At 40.6% G+C, this 19214-nt stretch overlaps 1 protein-coding gene across 2 annotated transcripts in view; it reads left to right on the top strand.

The window, feature by feature from the left end:
* The first annotated feature begins 2062 nt into the window (after positions 1-2062).
* Positions 2063-19214, top strand: part of NOVA1 (NOVA alternative splicing regulator 1) — a 155164-nt gene continuing 138012 nt past the window's right edge. The window contains exons 1-2 of one of the 2 annotated variants that reach the window (XM_064148213.1): positions 2063-3076; positions 5029-5172. In XM_064148213.1, the coding sequence (XP_064004283.1) occupies positions 2941-3076; positions 5029-5172 (280 nt within the window). In that variant the 5' untranslated portion in view covers positions 2063-2940. The remainder of the gene's footprint in view (positions 3077-5028; positions 5173-19214) is intronic. The other variant, XM_064148203.1, reaches the window with a different exon arrangement.

Below are 19214 nucleotides of genomic sequence, written 5' to 3'. Positions count from 1 at the left end.
TAAATGTTTTATAAGCTAATTGGAGCTCCCAAAGGGAAGACTTGCAGGTGCCGAATCCAATCAGATCTGCCACATAATTAAAATTGGTGCAGGGGCCACAGTAAAACAGATGTGGTCTTAAAACAAGAGAATTGTTTGATTCAATGTTCATACAGATGAATGGGACACATTCAGTAAGATAAAGGGAGCAGTGTTGTAATTTATCCAGTTTCACTGCGGAAATTGACTCAATTCGAACATTGTGGGGGTTTTGTCTTCAAATTTTTCCAGATAACATTCACTTAGTTTACAAATAAAAAGAGGCCTCTTAGGACGGGTGACCCAACAAATTGGACCCGGCATTTTCAAGTTGTGCTGTGCTCTTTCTTTCTGACCCAAATACTAAATATTTTTTTTTCAACTGGAACTTAGTTTAAAAAAAAAAAAAGAGAGAGAGAGAGAGAAGGAAGAATCAGTTCCCAGCTTGCTGTACCATAATTGTGTCAGCTACTGCCAAGGTAACAGAAGCCTAAAATTTTATTTCAGTCCATAAACTAAGCAATTATGAGTCAGAGTATCTTAGATACAAAGGGTATATGATGAGTAAGAAAGTTCCATTTTTACACAATCATTTTCCTGACCATATATGCTATCAGATCGCTACTAAACCTGCTGTATATATATTTCATCTGCTTGCGAGGCGGCTAGATATCCCATTCCTGGGACACAATTCCCCAAGAAGTCATTAAAGTTTCCTACATACAGAGCTGAACTGAGTTCTTAATTTGTGAACAGCAGCCCGTTTAGATACTAAAGCATCCATGCTTTTAATATCCTATGATGCATTAAAAGTCTGGCTTGTAATTTGTAAGCAGAAGTGATGTGCTGTATCATATATATTATGGATAGAATTTGTATTTTAAGTACCAAAACCTGTTTGGGGCAGCATTAATGGTGATTACTGAAACTAAGGCAGTCTCCCAGGGAGCTTAGGACGGATATCGGGTTTCATCCACAAACAGCCAGGTTTTAAGCTTGCATAGTAAGCGGAATCAAGTCAGCGGCCATTCTGCGCACACACGTATCAATACGAATTTAGCACAGAGCAGCAACAAACGCACATTTCCCGGTTCCGCACAGAACTGATGCTCCAGCACTGCCCGCTACCGCTGTACCGGTTTGAGAAAAATTTCCAAAGGCAATCAGTCAATTAAATAGCAAAGAGTAGAAATGCTTTTATCATACGCAGACAATCCCTCCGGAGCCTCCTCCCGCCTTTCCACCCCCACTCCCCTCACCCCCCACCCCCCCACCCCTCCCCTCCCGGCGGCACCTGGCGTTTTAAGCTTAAACCTGGAGATTTATAAGCAGAAATAACATTCGTCGCAGTGAAATATCTTTGCATTTTCTACAAGATTTTTATGTAAGACACGCCGCTCTGTGTCACATAGCTCCAGCTAGCCCGGCTGTCAGTATAAAAATAATATCTTTATTATAATTTTCTCCACAAGCCTGCGCGATGCAGCCTGGCGCGTCCAGACCTCCGGCGCGGCATCGCTGTCCCCGCTCGCCCCCTGCGACGGTTGGGAAGAAGAGCCCGAACACACCGGCCGGGTAGCACCGCACCAAAGTGGTGCAGCCAGCCTCAGCGAGGACATGTCCCCGCTACCCCATCGCCTCCACGGGCAATCGCAGACGTCCTTCTATGCCGTTGCGAGCCCATGAGGCGCAGCGTGTAACCCAGGTGACGCCACATCACGGCGGGGACCCTCCCGGGGAGGGGGCCGGCGTCCACACACGCCCTCCCATCCGTAGTCATCGTTGTCGTTGCCGCCGTTACCACCACCCCCGCCCCCCACCGGCCGCCACAGAGGTTAAACCGCCCCCGCCTCCCCCCCAACGGCTCGTCCACTTGCGGCTGGTGATTGGCTGTGCGTTTCAATCCCAGCTTCGCTCTCTTTTGTTTCGATTGGCCGCTTCTCCCGCCTGTCTTCACGGGAACCCCGCCCTTCTTTTTTTATCCCGGCTTTTTCCCCCCCCCCCCCCCCCCCCCTCGGCCTGTCCCTTGTCCAACCCCCCTTCCCCCCGGCATTGGAACCCCCTCTCATGGCTCTGCCCTCTCCCGCCTTTTGGGTTTCCGTGGTGTAGCCGAGGGTGGCGGGCCCCAGCCGGTCGGACAGCCAGCCGCTCGGGCGCCCGGCGGAGGTGGCGGTGCTAGGGCGAGAGTAGAGCCGCGCCGCACGGGCAGCGATCTGCCCTCTCCTCCCCCGTCCACACGAGCCCGTCAGCGAGGAAGGGCACGAGTGGCCGGGAGCGGCGGGCAGCCGAGCTGCAGCACCGGGCGCGGCATTAGGGCAGGCAGAAACGGAAGGGGCTTATAGACAGTGTGAATCATCTCCCACTCACTCCCTCGCCCACCATTTACACCACTCGCTCGCTCCCTCCCTCCTTCTCCCCCTCCCTCCCTCCCCGCCGCTTCGGTCTCACTCGTTCTCTATCCCCTCCTCTCCTCTCCCACTCACTCTCTCCCCTCCTCTCCTCTCCCACTCACTCTGTCCTCTCCTCCTCCTGTCTCACTCTTTTCATTCTTTTCCCTCCTCCTCCTCCTCTCTCTCCCTTTCTATTCCCTTTCTCGCCCCCCTCGTTCCCCTGTCTCCCTTCTCATCTCCTCCTGACACTGCACTGCAGCTGCTCCTCCAGCCCAGTCCAGCCCGCTTCCCTCCCTCCTTTCCTTTCCCTTCCCTTCCCTCCCCCCGGGTGCCAGATAAACAAGGCGCGCAGCATCCTCGACAATCCCCAGCTTAGCTCTACATTTTCGAAAAGGACAAGAGAACGGGACGAGCCCCCTCCCCTCCTCCTCCTCCTCCCCCTTCCTCCTCCTCCTCCTCCTCCCCTCCCTGCCCCCCCTCCCCCCCCCACCACTGAAGGGAAGAGACAATTCTCCTCCGAGCAGCAGCAAACATGATGGCGGCAGCTCCCATCCAGCAGAACGGGACCCACACCGGGGTTCCCATAGACCTGGACCCGCCGGACTCCCGGAAAAGACCGCTCGAAGCCCCCCCTGAAGCCGGCAGCACCAAGAGGACCAACACGGGCGGTGGGTATATCCTCTGTCGCCTCCCCCCCACCCCCCGCCCAACCCACCCACCTCTCCGCTTCCCTACCTGCCTGCCTCCCCCCCTTCCCCCCAAACATTCCCATTTCTCTAATGTTATCATTCATCAAAATGGCGTCGGTTTTCAGCATCTACCAGTCTTTTTATTTAATATCCACGCTGGGGCTGCACAGCCGTGACCCTGTGGAGGCTAGGAGGGAGCACAAGGGGCTTCTACAGCCCGGCTATCTCCTTCGCCCTATTAACGATGGGCGAAAATAAATGGTAGCTGGAAGGAGACGGCAAACGCACTTTCCTCCTTCCACATCCTTTGGGTCGCAAGTTGAATTTCAGCCTTGCCGTGCGTTTTCCTCCTCCTTGGCCTCACTTCTATTGTCAGCATATACACGGCGTGTGTTTGCCGTGCGGGGGGCGAAGGCAGGCTGGTGGCGGGGGGAGTCGCCTCTCGGCTGCGGGAGCTCACGAGTTAACATCCTGCTCTTCCTGGAGGAGATGAGTTATAACGGGACCAGCATCTCCTCTGGCCGTTCACACTGGAGTCGTCATAACAATGCACCGAGGCAGAGGTGAATTTATTTGCCCAATATTAAGAGCAGCGGTCTGGCAGTACATAGTGCATGGTTCAGCCAGCTATGTTAATACGGGCGGGCACGACTGTCACACAGGCACTTCTTGAGACGCTTAGAAGTAAGGTGAACTGAGATCTTACCCTCAGCTTCGGGGGAAAAAAAAACAAGCCTGAAACAAACAAAACCCAAAACCAACCAAACGGAAAAAAAAAACCCAACAAACCAAACCCAAACACAACTTTGTGAATCAGGTTTCATGATAAAAATCGTGATATCCGTGCAGTAGGACGTCGCTTTAATTGCCGGGTAGAGCCTGAGTGTGGGGAACCAGTGTGCCCCTTGTTTCCTTGCACTTTTTCAGAGCCGGTTACAGAAGGTCCTCAGACTTCAGTGTAGCTGGATTTAAGCAGTGGGGTGAGGACACAGACAATTGTGCAGTTGCCGAATCAGACTGGGAATCCTTTTTTCATTTCCCCTTCCATTCATTCTGTAAATCTTTCCCTATTCCGATTGTGTGCTTTAACGCCAGTGGTGGGTAGACGACTGGCATTGTCTAGCTCGTCACCTTTTAAGTGTATTTAAAATAAGTGACTTAGGCTTTTGATCAATTGGGAAAAATTCTTCTTAATGTCCTTTAATTAATGAGCTTAAAAGAGATCATTGTCGCTTAAGAAGTGCTGAAGGAATACATCAGGATTACTTGGGGAAGTGATTCCATCCACACCATGTTGAGTTGTTTTCTTGGCAGTGGCTAAAATGCTTGGAATAAAACCTCACATTTTGGGTGGGTTATTTGGTAGCAGAGTAGTCGTTTTGCTCACTTAAGAAGAATGCAGGCAATAGTTAATTGCTGTTCTGGTGTGTTTACTAATGACAAACAAACAGCCCATCAGAATTTAAATTTTGCCCTTTTTTAGTTTTGGCATTTCTTTTGTAGTATTTTTCCAAGCAAGGTTGTAGCTGTCACTAGACACATTTTTTGTGCAAGGCTTTATTTTTTTTAATGTGTTTTTTTTTTGTGTTTTTGTTTGGTTTTTTAAAAGAGATCCAATAATTTCTGCTGCTCTGGTTACTGTTGATGACTACAAAGATCCACCTTTGAGATATTTGGATTTTATTCCTATTCTTTTATGGGACTGAAGAATCTCTGTAGAATCTTTTAATTTGCTCAGAATAAACATATTTTAAAATGTCAAAGGCACAGATAGTCTAAACGTGGTTTGTGGAATGACGCAACTGGTTAGATGTAAATGCATGAATTACTAGATGAATTTAAAGGTGTAACATTTTGTTTATTTGTGGGTCTGGGGAGGAAGAAATCCAATCTTGTAAGCCATATTAACATTATGTATCTCAATTTTTCAGAGGATGGCCAATATTTTCTAAAGGTCCTCATACCTAGTTATGCTGCTGGATCTATAATTGGGAAGGGAGGACAGACAATTGTTCAGTTGCAGAAAGAGACTGGGGCCACCATCAAGCTGTCTAAATCCAAAGATTTTTATCCAGGTAGGTGCACAAATTAGCCAATTCTTTATTTTTAAATCCCGAGGGCTGTATGTACGTGTCAGTGTGTTTCGTGTATGGACAACTAAGCTCCCAGTGCAGCTGGAAGCAATGTTTCTTAGAAAAGTGTTGCACAGTGCAACAATGAATATAAATGTTCTGTCTGTCCTGCTGTATGGAATGGGCTGAGCACCAATTGAAAAAACGTTTAAAGATACTTGCAATGTTTCTGCAAAAGAATATTTTCATGAACAGTTTGCTTTGTGGTTTTGTTTTTATTTTTTCTATTTTAAGTTGTAAAGGGAATTAAAAGATGGCTTCAAGGATCTAACTTGACAGCTGGTGTAAAAATAATTGTTCGTTTGAAGTTTCCAGACATTGTAATGACAATTAAGGTAGAATGAGTAAAAATGAGAGGCTGCCTCTTAAAGAATGGGCCATTTACTTTTAAATCCATTATGTACCTTCTTTCTACTTCACTGCTTTGTTCACTGGCTATGGAGTGAAGTAAAGAGGACAAGTGCTGCTCTTTAGATATTCTTTATATTATGTTTATCATGATGGTTGAAGAAAACTCTGTTATAAAAGAGAATAAAACCGAGTATGTTTTCTCCACTGTACTAATTCACAAGCAAGAAGTTTTTAGTGTTATGTCTAATAGGACTGAATACTTGATTTAGAGTTTCTCATTTGTAAGATTTCTGATAAGGGAGTCTTAACATAGTGTTATGCAAGATTTTACTTCCTGCCATTGAATAATAGTGGATTTTTTTGCCTAAAGATGAACAAATTAACATTCTGTAATTGAACTTTGTTCTAGAGGACTTCTTAAGAAGCTGATATGAAATACCAAGGTAGTTTTTTTGGTGTGTTGACTGAGTAATAACTGACAGTTTAGAATGGAGTTGACTAGCTGTTACTGACTTTCTCTTGGGAAAATAAGAAAAGAGCTTCTTTGCATTTGGTCTAGTTTACCAAGATGACTGGATTCTACAAATAGTGAAGGCGTGTCATAAGGGTGTAAACAGAATACTAACATTGAAGCATTTAGATTTGCTATCCTCTGAGTTTTGGGTCAGACTGAAGTGTATGGTGTTTTATAAACGGAGAGATAGTGATCTATTTACAATGGTGACTGTTGATGTGGAAATTGTAATGCACCTGTTGTACATCTTAATGAGCGTAGTTTGTAATATTTATATGTTGGGTTAAAGTGATATATGTTGAAATATACAGTTTATGACCTGCTGTATGTTGTCTTTGAGGTGTTTTGTTGTTTTTTTTTTTTTCCTGTTTTACTTTTCTTCAGAAAGTTAGAAAAAAGGATTCTTTATTTTGAAAGGTACATCAGGGTGCAAAAAAAAAAGTCAATGGAGAATTGTGAAAACTCTTGGAAGAAATAAAAGCATTCAAAAGAGCCTGATTGCAGAATTAATAACATAATCTGGGTGAAGAGCTGCAATACTAAATTAAATTCACTGTCAATAGATGAAAATGGAATAGATTTTCTGCATTATACATGAGGTGGTGTCAGATATGTAAGGATGTTACACGAAATTGGTGTTTATGAAGAATATTCCAAATACCAAATTACAAGCCTTTTCATTTTACTACAGTTTATTTACACTCACTTGGAAGGGATGCTGCAACGATTAGATCTTTTGTTCAGTGCTCCAGCATGGTTCTTCTGTGTTCTGATTAAATCAGAATTACATATTTTTTTGTGTAGGAAATTGCAAAGATACAGAAGAACCATCTGAAAAATAAAAATCAGCAAGCTAGATTGACATGAGTGAAATCATTTGTGACATAAACACTTTTTCTTAAAATCAGTAGTAATAATATAAGTAACTTGGGCAGGGTGGCTCAAGCAGTTTCACTGTAACAGGTGCAAATGAAGTTCCAGTTTGACTTCATACAGTCTGCTTTGAATTTGCAGCCACTTAGTGTCATATAGAAAATGGTTCAAGGAAGCTGGGGAATGATACCTGCTAAAGCATGAAACAGGGATGAGAAATGCATTCCATCGTGGCTAGCTCTCATTAGTCTTTCTGTTTGCGTTTGACCACCAGCCCATGGAATGTTTGGAGGTCCTGGCATTCCCTGGGCTGATGGCTTCTGGGTTGCTTCCAGCCTCTCGTGTTCATGTAGCACTAGGGAATACAAACGTTGTGAAACAGCTAATATAAATATATGGTTTATTTTTCTTACAAAAGCTCCTTAAACAAGTAATGTTTTCCTAATACAAGTTACTGGTCCGTACCTCTGATGCCTGTGACTCTAAAAGTGTTTTAATTTATGTTTCTCTGTGGAATGTTCTCTCACTGATGCATCTGTGAAACTTTTCTGTATTTCTGAAAAGTTTTGGCACAGTCTGATTAAGTTGCTGTGTTGGAAAGGAAGAAGTTCATTGTAATGCAGAAGTCATGAGCAGTTCCTGTGATCTAATAGTGTTCTTTTTTTCCCCTCAGTGATATAGGACTTCAGTATGCAGACTGATTTCTATTGGGATTATTTTTGTCCGTCAAAAGGTGACATAATTACTGAAGAATTATATGGCAGCTCTAATTGAAAGAAATTGAAAGAAAAACCCTAGCATTGCACTGAATGTTTTAGTTTACAAAATAGGAAGCAGTATATGAATGTATTACCATTCACTTACTTTTTGAGTACACGATTTATTGTTGTCTTTTCAGATTGCTAACTGACTTTTTCGCATTGTCTGGACTTCTGCAGATTGACTTTGATTGTCGTGTTTGAATTATTTGTGATTCTTTTTTGTTCAGGTTTGTCCCTCTAGGGTTAGTGGAAATGAAATTAACATGGCAAAATATGCCCTACTTTTAAACTAAATGGTACTCATCATTACTGCAGTAGAGCATGTGTATGGACTAGCAGTTTCTGTCCAAAATTTAAATATTGCTGTAGACATGCTACTTTAACAAAGTGAACTTTATAAAGGAAGTAGCTATTCTGCCAAACGGTTTCAATGTATGGGTTTATTTTGAATAATATAAAAAAGATTACTTCTGTTGTATTACACTCTCCTTGTCTTACCTGTTTCTCCATTCTGAATTATAGTGAACGCTGGACTGAGAACTGCTTTGGACTCATATTTTTTCCAATTACGAATGCTGACGCACACTCTTGCTTGCTTCTTCTCCCATGCAGTTTTGCTCTCTCTCCCACCCCAGTGTCTCACAGACACACGTGCACACACACACTCAAAACTGTGTTACATCGCATCATGTTGTTTGTCTTGCAACAGGATCTTGCCTGCTCTGAACTCGGTGCTTGAGTGCATTTGAGCTTGGTCAGTGGTTTTTAGTGTATTCGAATATGAAGTCATATATGCATTGCAATTTGATCATATTAAGAGTGCGGGTGAATGAAAACATAATTAAATGGGAATAAGGTTTTAACTGCTTTTAACAGTAGATTAGACATGTAGTATTAATAGCAGATTTCTAATCAGTAGTGACCTAAAAGTTGGGACAGTGGAAGAGATGGGAGTTCTTTTTACTCTGGTTCATGTAGAGAGTATACGAAGTGTTGTGTGGCTGCTGTGTTTTTACCAAGTGACTTCTACTTGAGATGATTTGCATCTGAATTTCAAATACTATTTTTTAAACATTCATGTATTATTAGAGATAGTCTAGCTAATTTTTCTGTTGCTGCCCTTTTAGGAAAGTCTTTTTCTGACTCATAATTGTTCAAAGACACTTTGCATAACTTACAGAACATAACTTTACAGAAATTTTTAAGTTCACTTCTTAGCTTCATTACTCCCATGAATCTGTTAGGAAGGGGAAAATATAATAGATCAAGCTTGTTTCACCATTACTATTTCTTTTATGTAATAAAGCATTTGTCATGCTAATTTATAACTCCTAAAAAATAACCTGAAGTCTAGGAGGGAAAGACTGGTTTAAAAATCAACATGTGAAATAATGTTGAATTGAAATACTACTTTTTCAGCTATGGAACAGAAAAAAGAGAATGGATTTAGAAACAAGAATGGCTTTAGTTATTTGCTGTCTGCTGTCATGGTTCCTTGAAGGTGGTTTACAATATCAATAAATACACTTCACTTTTATTCTTGATGCTTCCAATTTTTGTTTCTGAAGTGTTAGCATTAGCTGACTTCATGGATATATATCTAAAATTTTCTGATTCTGTTGTAAAGATTTGCTTATATGACTGGCTTTCGGGGTAATATCAATGGGGAAATGACTAAATAATGAATAGGTTATTTCAGAAGTGGAGTACAAAGCTGTGTAGATTTGTAAACTAATTGCTGGAATAACTGATCTTTTACTAGGTTGTTGGATTGTGTGTGGTGTTTTGTTTTTTTCTTAAAAAAAAAGGCCAACCACCAAAAAAACCCAAGTGTTGATTGCCAGCTGTTCAGAGAGATAATTCTCAGTTGGACAGTTGCCTGTTGCCTGGTTACTGGAACAGAACAAAAAAAAGTTAGCTTGTTAGCCAGCAGAACCTTACTATTTTACATTTAAAAGGAAGCTGAAACTGAATATGAAACTTGGTGTGATCCAGAGATTGTTATGTATCTACCTCACCCAGTGTTCAATCACTTACAGCTTTTCACTTGGTAGGCTTAGAGAATTTTTGAGTAGAAGTTTAAGTAGAAATATTGCACTGATGTCTTCTATGTGTGAAGATTTATTCATGCTAATTAGTGAATAAACTTTGACATAGTAAATGGCTTTGATTTGCAAGGAAGTGCTGTGCCTTTGTCTTCTATAAGAAAGGTTTAAAACAACTTGTATTATGTTTGGAATGGTTAGTCAAACTTTAATAAATGATACAGACTAACTTGGCTGTCAAAAGAACAAAGTGGGGATGGCTGCAGTCACAGGGAAATGACATTTAATAATTTCCATTATTAAAGAGTATTTTTTCTTGTGATTGCTTATGACTAGTTTTTGATATAATTGAAACCCAAATGATTCTCAGTGGGTTAGGAAGTTTATGTGGATGAAGGTGCTTCTAATAACAGTGGGGTTTTTTTATAAAGTTGAGATTTCTGTAAAGTAGCTATTGACTCATACGTTTTGGAAAAACAAACTAAAACTCAAAACCAACACAAAACAGGCAAACAGAAATCTCAATCCCCAAAAAAACAAAGTCCACGTCACTATGCACTGCTGAAAATATTGATTTTCCTTTTTCCCAAGGTTTAAAGTGTTCAGTGGTACTTTGCAGATAGATGACTCTTAATGGATCTTAGAAGACAGATACTGGAGGTAATATTTAAAAGGTTATGAATAGGGAGTGTCCTTACTTCTTAACTGATTTTCTTTTCTCCCTCATGTAGTAAAATAAAAATGCTCTTGTTCTTAATGGGTGCAACCTGTAACAAGCAATACCTTTTTCAAATACTCTTTGGTCTTGTTTGTTCTTTAACTGTATTAACTTAGATATTGTCCTCAGTAGTTGACCACTGAATTTATTTTAATAGTTGGTGATCAGTAGCTCTTTGGCCAGGGGAGCAAACCTTGGAGTTAGTGTATTTGTTGGACTTTCTTTTTAGATATGGGACGGAGAGGGGTTTGGAGGAGGATGTCTCTTGATTGCTGTCTCACTTTCATGCTTGAACATAACTGTAGTGTGAAGTCAAGCAACACCTGTAAAGATTTGACTGGTATACCTATCTCTGGGATTTATTGCTGCATCCTGCAGCAGGTGCAGATAGATTTGCAGTCTGTCTTAAAAAGAGATTAGTTTGGTTTTTAAGACTTGCTGGTAAGCCAGCAGGAGGTAATGATTTGGTAAAAAGCGTAGTAGTTGTTAGTCTTGGTGCTGGAGTGCTGCAGGTAATTGGACTGGTCTGGTAAGAGCTGTGGCAGTGTGCTTCTCACGTTGCACTGCAGCTGCTGTTGATCTTAATTAATCTGACCCTCAGAAGGCTGCAGTGTCATGGTATAAAACACAATACACACTAGAAATGGAATGGCTGCTTTTCTGACTTGATAGGCACGTTTCTAGGTAGGCATTTTGGTTTTCTAATTGGATTTGTTGGACACTTGCATGAAATTCTTTCTGTGCTTCAGTCTAAAATTGTAATAGGTTTTTCCTGTTTGTCAGATGTATCTCTGGAGTAAGGAAACTGATAAACCTGGTTTTGAAATGTCACTGTTACAATGGCCTTGGCAAATATTTACTTGTGATTATTCTGGCAACAAATACAATTGTATGTAAATGAAAAGAGTTGTATTGTTTGTGTCTGGTATGAATTTCTGGTGTATTATAGTATGCTCTGTAGTGGGATATGCTTTATACTGGCTAGCTCAGTGCTGTCATTCTTTTAAGGTTTTCTAGTGACATGGGAACATATAATTTAGGATTTATTATTTGGCAGCTGGAATAAATGTGTGCTATGCATGTGCAAAACTATTAATTTACTGTGGATATACTACTGTCTTTAGGAAACTATCAAATTCTTTACATTCACCGTGGTATTTTTGGCCATTCCATCCTTTCATCCTCCAAAGGAAATACCAAACCAGAGTTTAGCCTAGAAAGATGTTAAAGTTCTATTCCATCCTATTTTTGCTTTGATTTCAGGGATATCTGCATTCCAACTTGTGACTATTTGTAGCATTATAAGGAAAAATTGCACTGCTTAAGTTGTATAAGTAGGCAGTTGTCAGAATAGTCTTGTTTTAAAGTTCCCCTATATGTAATAGACATTCAGTATTTTAATACATCATAAAATGACTACTGTCTAAATTCCCATCCCCTCATATTAACATGTTTTCACTTTAACATCTTTGATGATTAATTGTGGTTGAATCTTATTGGAGTTTGCTTAACATTAAATATGCTGTTCTCGATTATCACCAAGCATTCAAATACATTTGTAAGTACTTAACTGCCCTGACTGAAATGTCAGTTTAAGACAGTATTTGGAAAAACATCTATGGAAGTTAGCTTCCCACTGCACAATGCTACCATGTCTTTAACTTTTGAATCTGAATTTCTCAGTCTTTGCTTGAGGTAGTTGTGAGCAAAATCATTGTACAGAGCTCTTCTGAACTTCTAGATTGCAGTGAATCTTGTGTAAGGTTTACATGTTCTGCATTCTTGATGGACACAATTAAGTCTGCTTTATGAAAGGCCAGAGAGCACAGGTTAATATATGAAGTAGCTAATGTAAATAACTAGTTTTGTGACCAGACAACACTTGAAACAATAGTGTATTAGGGACAAGGTTAGTGATATGAATGATCTGAGGATCAGATCTCATGTCACTGAGGAAAAGAAACCCGTGTCAACTTACATATGAAATTAAGGATTTAACATTAGCATTTGTTGGATATAAAGAAGCATGAATCTCAGACAGAATTTCGTATTTGCCTGGTCTTGTAGGTTTTGACTGTGAAAAGATTAAACATCTGTTTTTCATCATTGATCTCTCACTGCATCCTGCAGGGCCTGTCATCTCAGCATTGACAGGATCAGATGAAAAATACAATCGATGTGTTGACATTTTTTTGAGAATCACTCAGGTAAGATTACTTGTTATACAGAACTACAGTGAAATTCATGGCTGCTGCTAATGTTTCACCAGTTGGAGCCTTTGCATTCTCAATCATTAATTAAATTAGATACCGAGGTTCTCTGCATGTTCCCTTGTTTCTATTTTAAAAGCACTTTTTGTGCCTTGCTCAGTACCATTTAACTCTCTTGTAATTTCCCACATAAAAAGCTTCACACATTCATACTCTTTTCCCCCACTTCGTAGAGTGGCACCTGTTTGCTTGAATCAAGAACCATAGTGCACACCTCCAAAGCTCTTGGAAGATTTGTATGTACATGTATTTAATTTTATTTTCAAGTAGCGACTGCAGTTCTTTTTAGATGCTTCATTGGCTGTATGGGAAGAAAAATCTTTGTAGAGAACCAGATAATCAGAGGCAGAAGCAATTTATCATCTTCCTGTGTGTTCTAAACTCTGATTTTCAAACTACACATGAAAAATTACAAGCATTTAACTGAATATACAAGTGTGGAGTCTTTCTTTGTTGTAACATAAGTGATTAAAAATATTTATATGAAATCATGCCCTGGAAAAGCAGGAAATGGCACGTGTCCATTCAGTTGGCTTCATCGAGCATCCAGTGTGCTTGTGGGATTAAAACTCTGTTTTATTCTCAAAGAATTGGGCAAAGAAATATCATGACTACAAAGAGGGAGGGAAAAAACAGCTGGGATATGCAAGAAGTTGGAGCTTGATCTAGCTGAAGTTTCCCTTTTCTCCCTTCCTGTAATCTGGTGTTGGAAAACACCAATGTGTAGGGAAGGTAGTGTATAGTAATAGTAGCAGCAGGAGCAATTCAGGTGCTGCAGCAGATCCTGTTTTGGCAGCAATACTGACCTGGAATTATTGAATATTTAAGCTTTATTGTAATCTGGCAGCTACCAACAGTTTTCTTGAGGAACACACAGATGGAATAAGGAAAAGAAAAAAAAAGGGGAAATAAGTGGCTTTTAGCAGTTTATTGACCTGGATTTGAGGAAAACAACTGTGGAACAAGAGAGGCTCTTCCGGTGCTCTTTCTGTGCTAATTTTTGAAGATCTGCAATGAAATGCTGCTACTGGATGCCTCAAAGCTTTATCAGAATGATTTGTGGCAATGAGATGTGTCAGATGTCAAATGTATGGGGTTGGTTTTCTGTCTTGCATGTGTGTGCACACTTCATTCTTTGTCTTCTACTTACTGTATTAGATGAACACTTGGCGACTCTGTCAATCTAAAGTAAAAACTCCAGGAGCTCCTCCTTATAATTAGATCACTTCCTAACTTCTGAGTCTTTTATTATGCGGTGCAGCATACTTTAAGCCTACCAGTTTTTGTTGGCATTACTCTTCCTCAAGCAGCACATGATTTCAAGCAGAGTGAAACACCCAAAATGAAAAGGAAGTGTTAACTTCACAGAGATTATTTTTAATTTTTTTTTTAGGGATAGAAGTTTTGTGTTTTCATTTAGGTTGCTAATGCCAAGTGCTCATCTAGTATTTGCACTGCTTTTAACAATAATAAAACATGTACTTTATAATTTTGTATTTAGTTCTGTATGGATCTATATCTGTGGTTAGCTGTTCTAATAAGTGCCAACACATTATATTAAATGAATATTTTATTTCATTTTTCTTATTCCTGAGCCTAAATGACCAGAAAAAAAGCTAGGACAATTTTGTGCAATGAGCAGGCAAACTCTTAGGTTTGGACAGTAAAGAGCTTCTATAAAAATGAAGTTACCTTGTGTGTCTAGTATCTCTTCCTTTACCTTGTGTCTAGTAGCTCTTCCTTTACCTTGTGTCTAGTATCTCTTCCTTTACCTCGTGTCTAGTAGCTCTTCCTTTACCTCGTGTGTCTAGTAGCTCTTCCTTTAATTTTTCATGAGGTCTTTCTCTGAATCACTAGTACTTGAAAGAAAACAAATCAAGTAGCCAGATTTCACATCACTTAGGTCATCAAAATCAATGTTTTAAAGTGTATGTAGAATTCCTCATGTAACTGCTAGCCTCTGAGCCTTGCATGTTCTTGAAGAGAAAATTAATGAAATGGGCACCTGTACTTATCCTCCCTTAAGTTTCTTTAGAAACAAAACCTCCTCCTAAGTTGATGCAAATGCTTTATAGACCTTCCAGTCTTAGAGACACAGAGGAGGTTGTAGTAGTAGCAAGATCAGTGCTTGAAATAGTTACTATATGTGTAATTATTCCCCCCCCCTTTTTTTTTAATAGCAGATGATTGATTAGCAAGTAATCATTCTCTTGTTTCTGTTATCCTTTTCAATGCCTCATGTATTTATGAGTACTTTTTGAAAGAAGGTGGGTTTTGATGTACAGAAGTGGCTCCAGTTCCATCCTTCATAGTTTATTGGCTTAGACCTTTCAGCTTTGGTGGGTGTAGACCTAAGGGCACAAAATTTAGTGATCCATCATTTTAAAATAAATATCTTGAATTTTCTTCTTCCTTTTCCAGCAAACATATGTATGCTCACAATGATGAAAAATGAGGAATTCACTCTTCCTCCACTTTTTGTCCTTTTTGGATGGAATAACTTCTTATTATGATGCATAAATTACTGCTGTGTTTTCAGTGTTGGCTAGCCCAGGAATCTGTTAAGTTTCATGTTCTGCAACATTATTTTTGTACGTTTTGTTTTGCAACATGGTCTCTGCTTTGAAATTTTGGTGGCTTTGTATTGACTGTCTGAAGATCACTGATTTCCCCCTCCCTCTCCCCCTTTGTTTGTCTTTATTTGGCTTTTGTACTAGAAAGGCCAGTTGTGATTAGGGTGCCTTGTTCCTCCCAGTACTTTCAGAAATGGTGACAGCCGCAATGATGACTAAAGGTTGCAATATTTCAACTGCAATTAAAATTTAATGTCCTTTTCCGCAACAAATATGCCTATAGTTAAATGGACTCCTGAGGTAACACAGGGATTTCTCTGTGAAATACTGTTTTATCAGAGATGAGAATAGATGATTGTGGTGTTCCTCGGTAGTTGTAAGCATGAAGCTGCCTTAACTGGGATGTTGACGATTTTATGAAGACAAAACTAGGGAAGGATGCATAGGTTTTAGTGTAAATTGTTGTATGTTAGTAGCACTGATTTTGTGTGATGAGTTTTTTATGTAGGATAGGATGAGTGGACGGTGAGATTATCTGGGAACTGGCTGAAGGACAAAGCTTGGAGGGTTGTGATCAGTGGGGCAGAGTCTAGTTGGATGCCCATGTGTAGTGGTGTTCCCCAGGCTCCAGTCTTGTTTAATATCATCAGTGGGCCGGATGAAGGAACAAAGTGTACCCTCAGCAAGTTTGCTAACAATAAACAGGGTGGAGTTGCTGACATGAGAGGGCTGTGCTGCCATTCAGTAAGGCCTGGACAGGCTGGGGAGTTGTCTGAAGGGAAACCTAATGAAGTTCAAGCATAGAGTACTGCATGTGGGGAAGAATAGCCCTGTGTATCAGCACAGGTTGGAGGCTGACCTGCTGGAGAGCAGTTCTGGGAAAAAAAAGGACCCAAAGGCTGTCAGCCAACGATGTGTCTTTGTGACTTAGAAGGCCACTGGAGTTCTGAGATGCATTAAAAATAATGTGGCCAGCAGGTCTCTGCCCTGGAGAGGTCTTGTCTGGAGTACTTTGAGTTTTGGGCTACCCATTTAAGAAGGACAAGGAACTACTGGAGAGACTCCAGTAGAGAGCTGCTATGATGATTAGGGGATTGGAACTTCTATCTTACAGGTAAAGGCTGAGAGAGATAGAGCTGTCAAGCCTGAGGAGGAGACTGAATAGGGATCGCATAAACATTTGAAGAATGAGTGACAGAAGGATGGACCCAGACTCTTCTCAGTGATGTCCAGTGACAGAGCAAGTGGCAATAGACATGCACTGGAATGTAGGAGGTTCCATGTAAACATAAGGAAAAAGAATTCACTTTGAGGGTGGCAGAGCGTAGAAACAAGGTGCCCAGAGAGGTTGTGGAATCTCTATCTCTGGAGGCAAACAAAACCTGTCTGGATGTTTTCTGTGTCATTTACTTTAAGTGATCCTGCTCTATCAGGGTGGTTGGACTAGGTGATCTTCAGAGATTCCTTCCAACCCTTAGCATTCTGTGGTTCTGTGCAGATAAGTTGAAGGTTATGTAATATTCAAGTCAAGTGTGCTTAAAAGTGAAATTATTTCAGGAACTAATAGAGATTTCATGTTCATAGTATGACCTACTTCAGGAGGTTTAGAAAGAGGTGTAATGTTGCACTGCTAATTTAGAGGAGGAAAGTAACGTTACTACTTCTCTACTGAATTGTAATGCAGCTCATTGGCAAACCAGGTGATAATGGTGGCACGTTTTCTGATGTGATTCCAGCTTGTAAAGAAAGAGATGTGTGAACTCTGTGGATTCAGAACCACAGATATTCTGGAATCCACATAGGTAAGTTTGTATGTAAAGGGCAATGCTGAAATACATTAGGACATTCAATTAAGCTTCAAAAATGAATCAGTATGGAGAGATAATGTTTTACTCTAAGCAGGTTGTATTGTGTTCATCTCTTCATAATGCAGCAGTTTTCATACAGCATTTAAACGCTGGATTCTAAGGGGATTATCTCTTTCTCCATTTCTTTTCTCTTGCTCAAAAGTAAAGAATGGTTTTCATATTGAATTTCTGTATAGATATTTATTCTGGGTAAAAATAACTTACTGGTGTCATCTGCTTCAAGGTGTGGGATATCCCCTATGGAGTAATTGAGGAACCTTGCTGGACAGACTGACTTAAAAATCCTGAAGATCATTAGAAAGAGATATTTAATACAGTAACTGCTGCATGTGTGTTGCTTATTTAGGGGGAGCCAGTGATTCAGCCTCAAAGTGTTAAATTGTTAATCGTCATGTTATTTTTTAGAGCTCCAACTTTTTGCTCTGCAAACCTTTAAACTCTGAATATTGGAGTAGCAGTACAGTATGTTCTAAATGCAGGAAAGCTTGTAGCTTTTTTTCATAAGAAGTTTAGCATGCATCTTTTTTACTTCCATAGCTGATGTTCAGAGTGGAAATTCTGCCAGTCAAATATAACTTTCATTTTGTCTAAATTCAGATTTTTGAGGTAAATAAAACTTAGCATTTTTAGACTGAGTAGAGATTTTTGGAAGTAATCAAGACCTATATATTTTTTTTTCCTTCTCTGTATTTCTTAAGATCAAACATTCCACTGAAATTGGGCATTTCACTCCTACCAGGACAGCTGAGGGACCTGGTGGTGTTCAGCCTAGAGAAAAGAAGGCTTTGGAGAGACCTACTAGGAGCCTCCTGGTACCTGAAGGAGCCTACAAGAAGGATGCAGAGGGACTATTTCCAAAGGCCTGCAGTGATAGGACAAGGAGCAACAGTTTGGAATGAGAGTAGATTTAGATTAGGAACAAGCTCTTTACCATGAGGGTGGTGGAACACTGGAGCAGGTTGGCCAGGAGCCTTAAGACCACATCCCTGGAGATACTCAAGATCGGACTTGATAAGGCTCTGAGCAAGTTAATTTAGTGGAAGTTGTACAAGATGACCTTTGGAGGTGCCTTTCAACCCAGACCGTTCTGGGATTCTATGGTTTCTTGGTGTTGTCCAAACTCCTTATATATGTGGATTAGTACAGTGAGAGACAGGTTTTTTTTTCTCCATCTTTCCACTCCTGTTGTGCAATTGCTTTTGGCAAAAGGAGCACAAATTCTTTTTCATGTCTCTTAAGTGTAAGAGCTAAAAATGAGAATTTCTTTACTATTTGCTGATGCCTCCCAGGAAAATTGAGTGGAAATATTCCTTCAATGACAGTAAAATTACCATCAGTTTCTGAGAAAGCACTGAATTTATGCAAGGTGAAATATGCATCCAGTCCCATATTGGTTAGGTTTTTGGTTGTTGTTTTCATATAAGGATAGATGAATAGTAGTGTGTATTAAAAATCAGTAGAGGTTTCCAATATAGATATTTTACCAGAAGACTTCACTCCAAATGTTTTCTTTTCTCTAACAAAGCAATATTTTGACCTTTTCTTTTTGTTGCTGGTGTGGAATGTGCCCAGCAGATCAAGGGAAGTTCTCCTCCCCCTCTACTCTGCCCTGGTGAGACCTCATCTTGAAGACAGTGTCCAGTTTTGGGCTCCCTGGTTTAAGAGGGACAGGGATCTGCTGGAGAGGGCCCAGCGGAGGGCTACAAGGATGATTAGAGGACTGGAGGGCATGGCTTATGAGGAGAGGCTGAGGGACCTGGGGCTTTTTAGTCTGGAGAAGAGAAGACTTAGAGGGGATTTGATAAATGTTTATAAATATCTGAAGGCTGGCCAGGAGCGGGGGGACAGGCTCTGCTCACTTGTTCCCTGTGATAGGACAAGGAGCAATGGGTGTAAATTGCAACAGAAGAGGTTCCACCTCAACACAAGGGTCCCAGAGCACTGGAACAGGTTTCCTAGAGAGGTTGTGGAATCTCCTTCTGTGGAGACTTTGAAGGCCTGTCTGGATGTGT

The sequence above is a fragment of the Pogoniulus pusillus genome, chromosome 1 (genome assembly GCF_015220805.1).
Source record: "Pogoniulus pusillus isolate bPogPus1 chromosome 1, bPogPus1.pri, whole genome shotgun sequence".
NCBI lineage: Eukaryota > Metazoa > Chordata > Aves > Piciformes > Lybiidae > Pogoniulus > Pogoniulus pusillus.
Note: the sequence above shows the minus strand (reverse complement) of the source record. Positions and strands in the feature narration are given on the sequence as shown.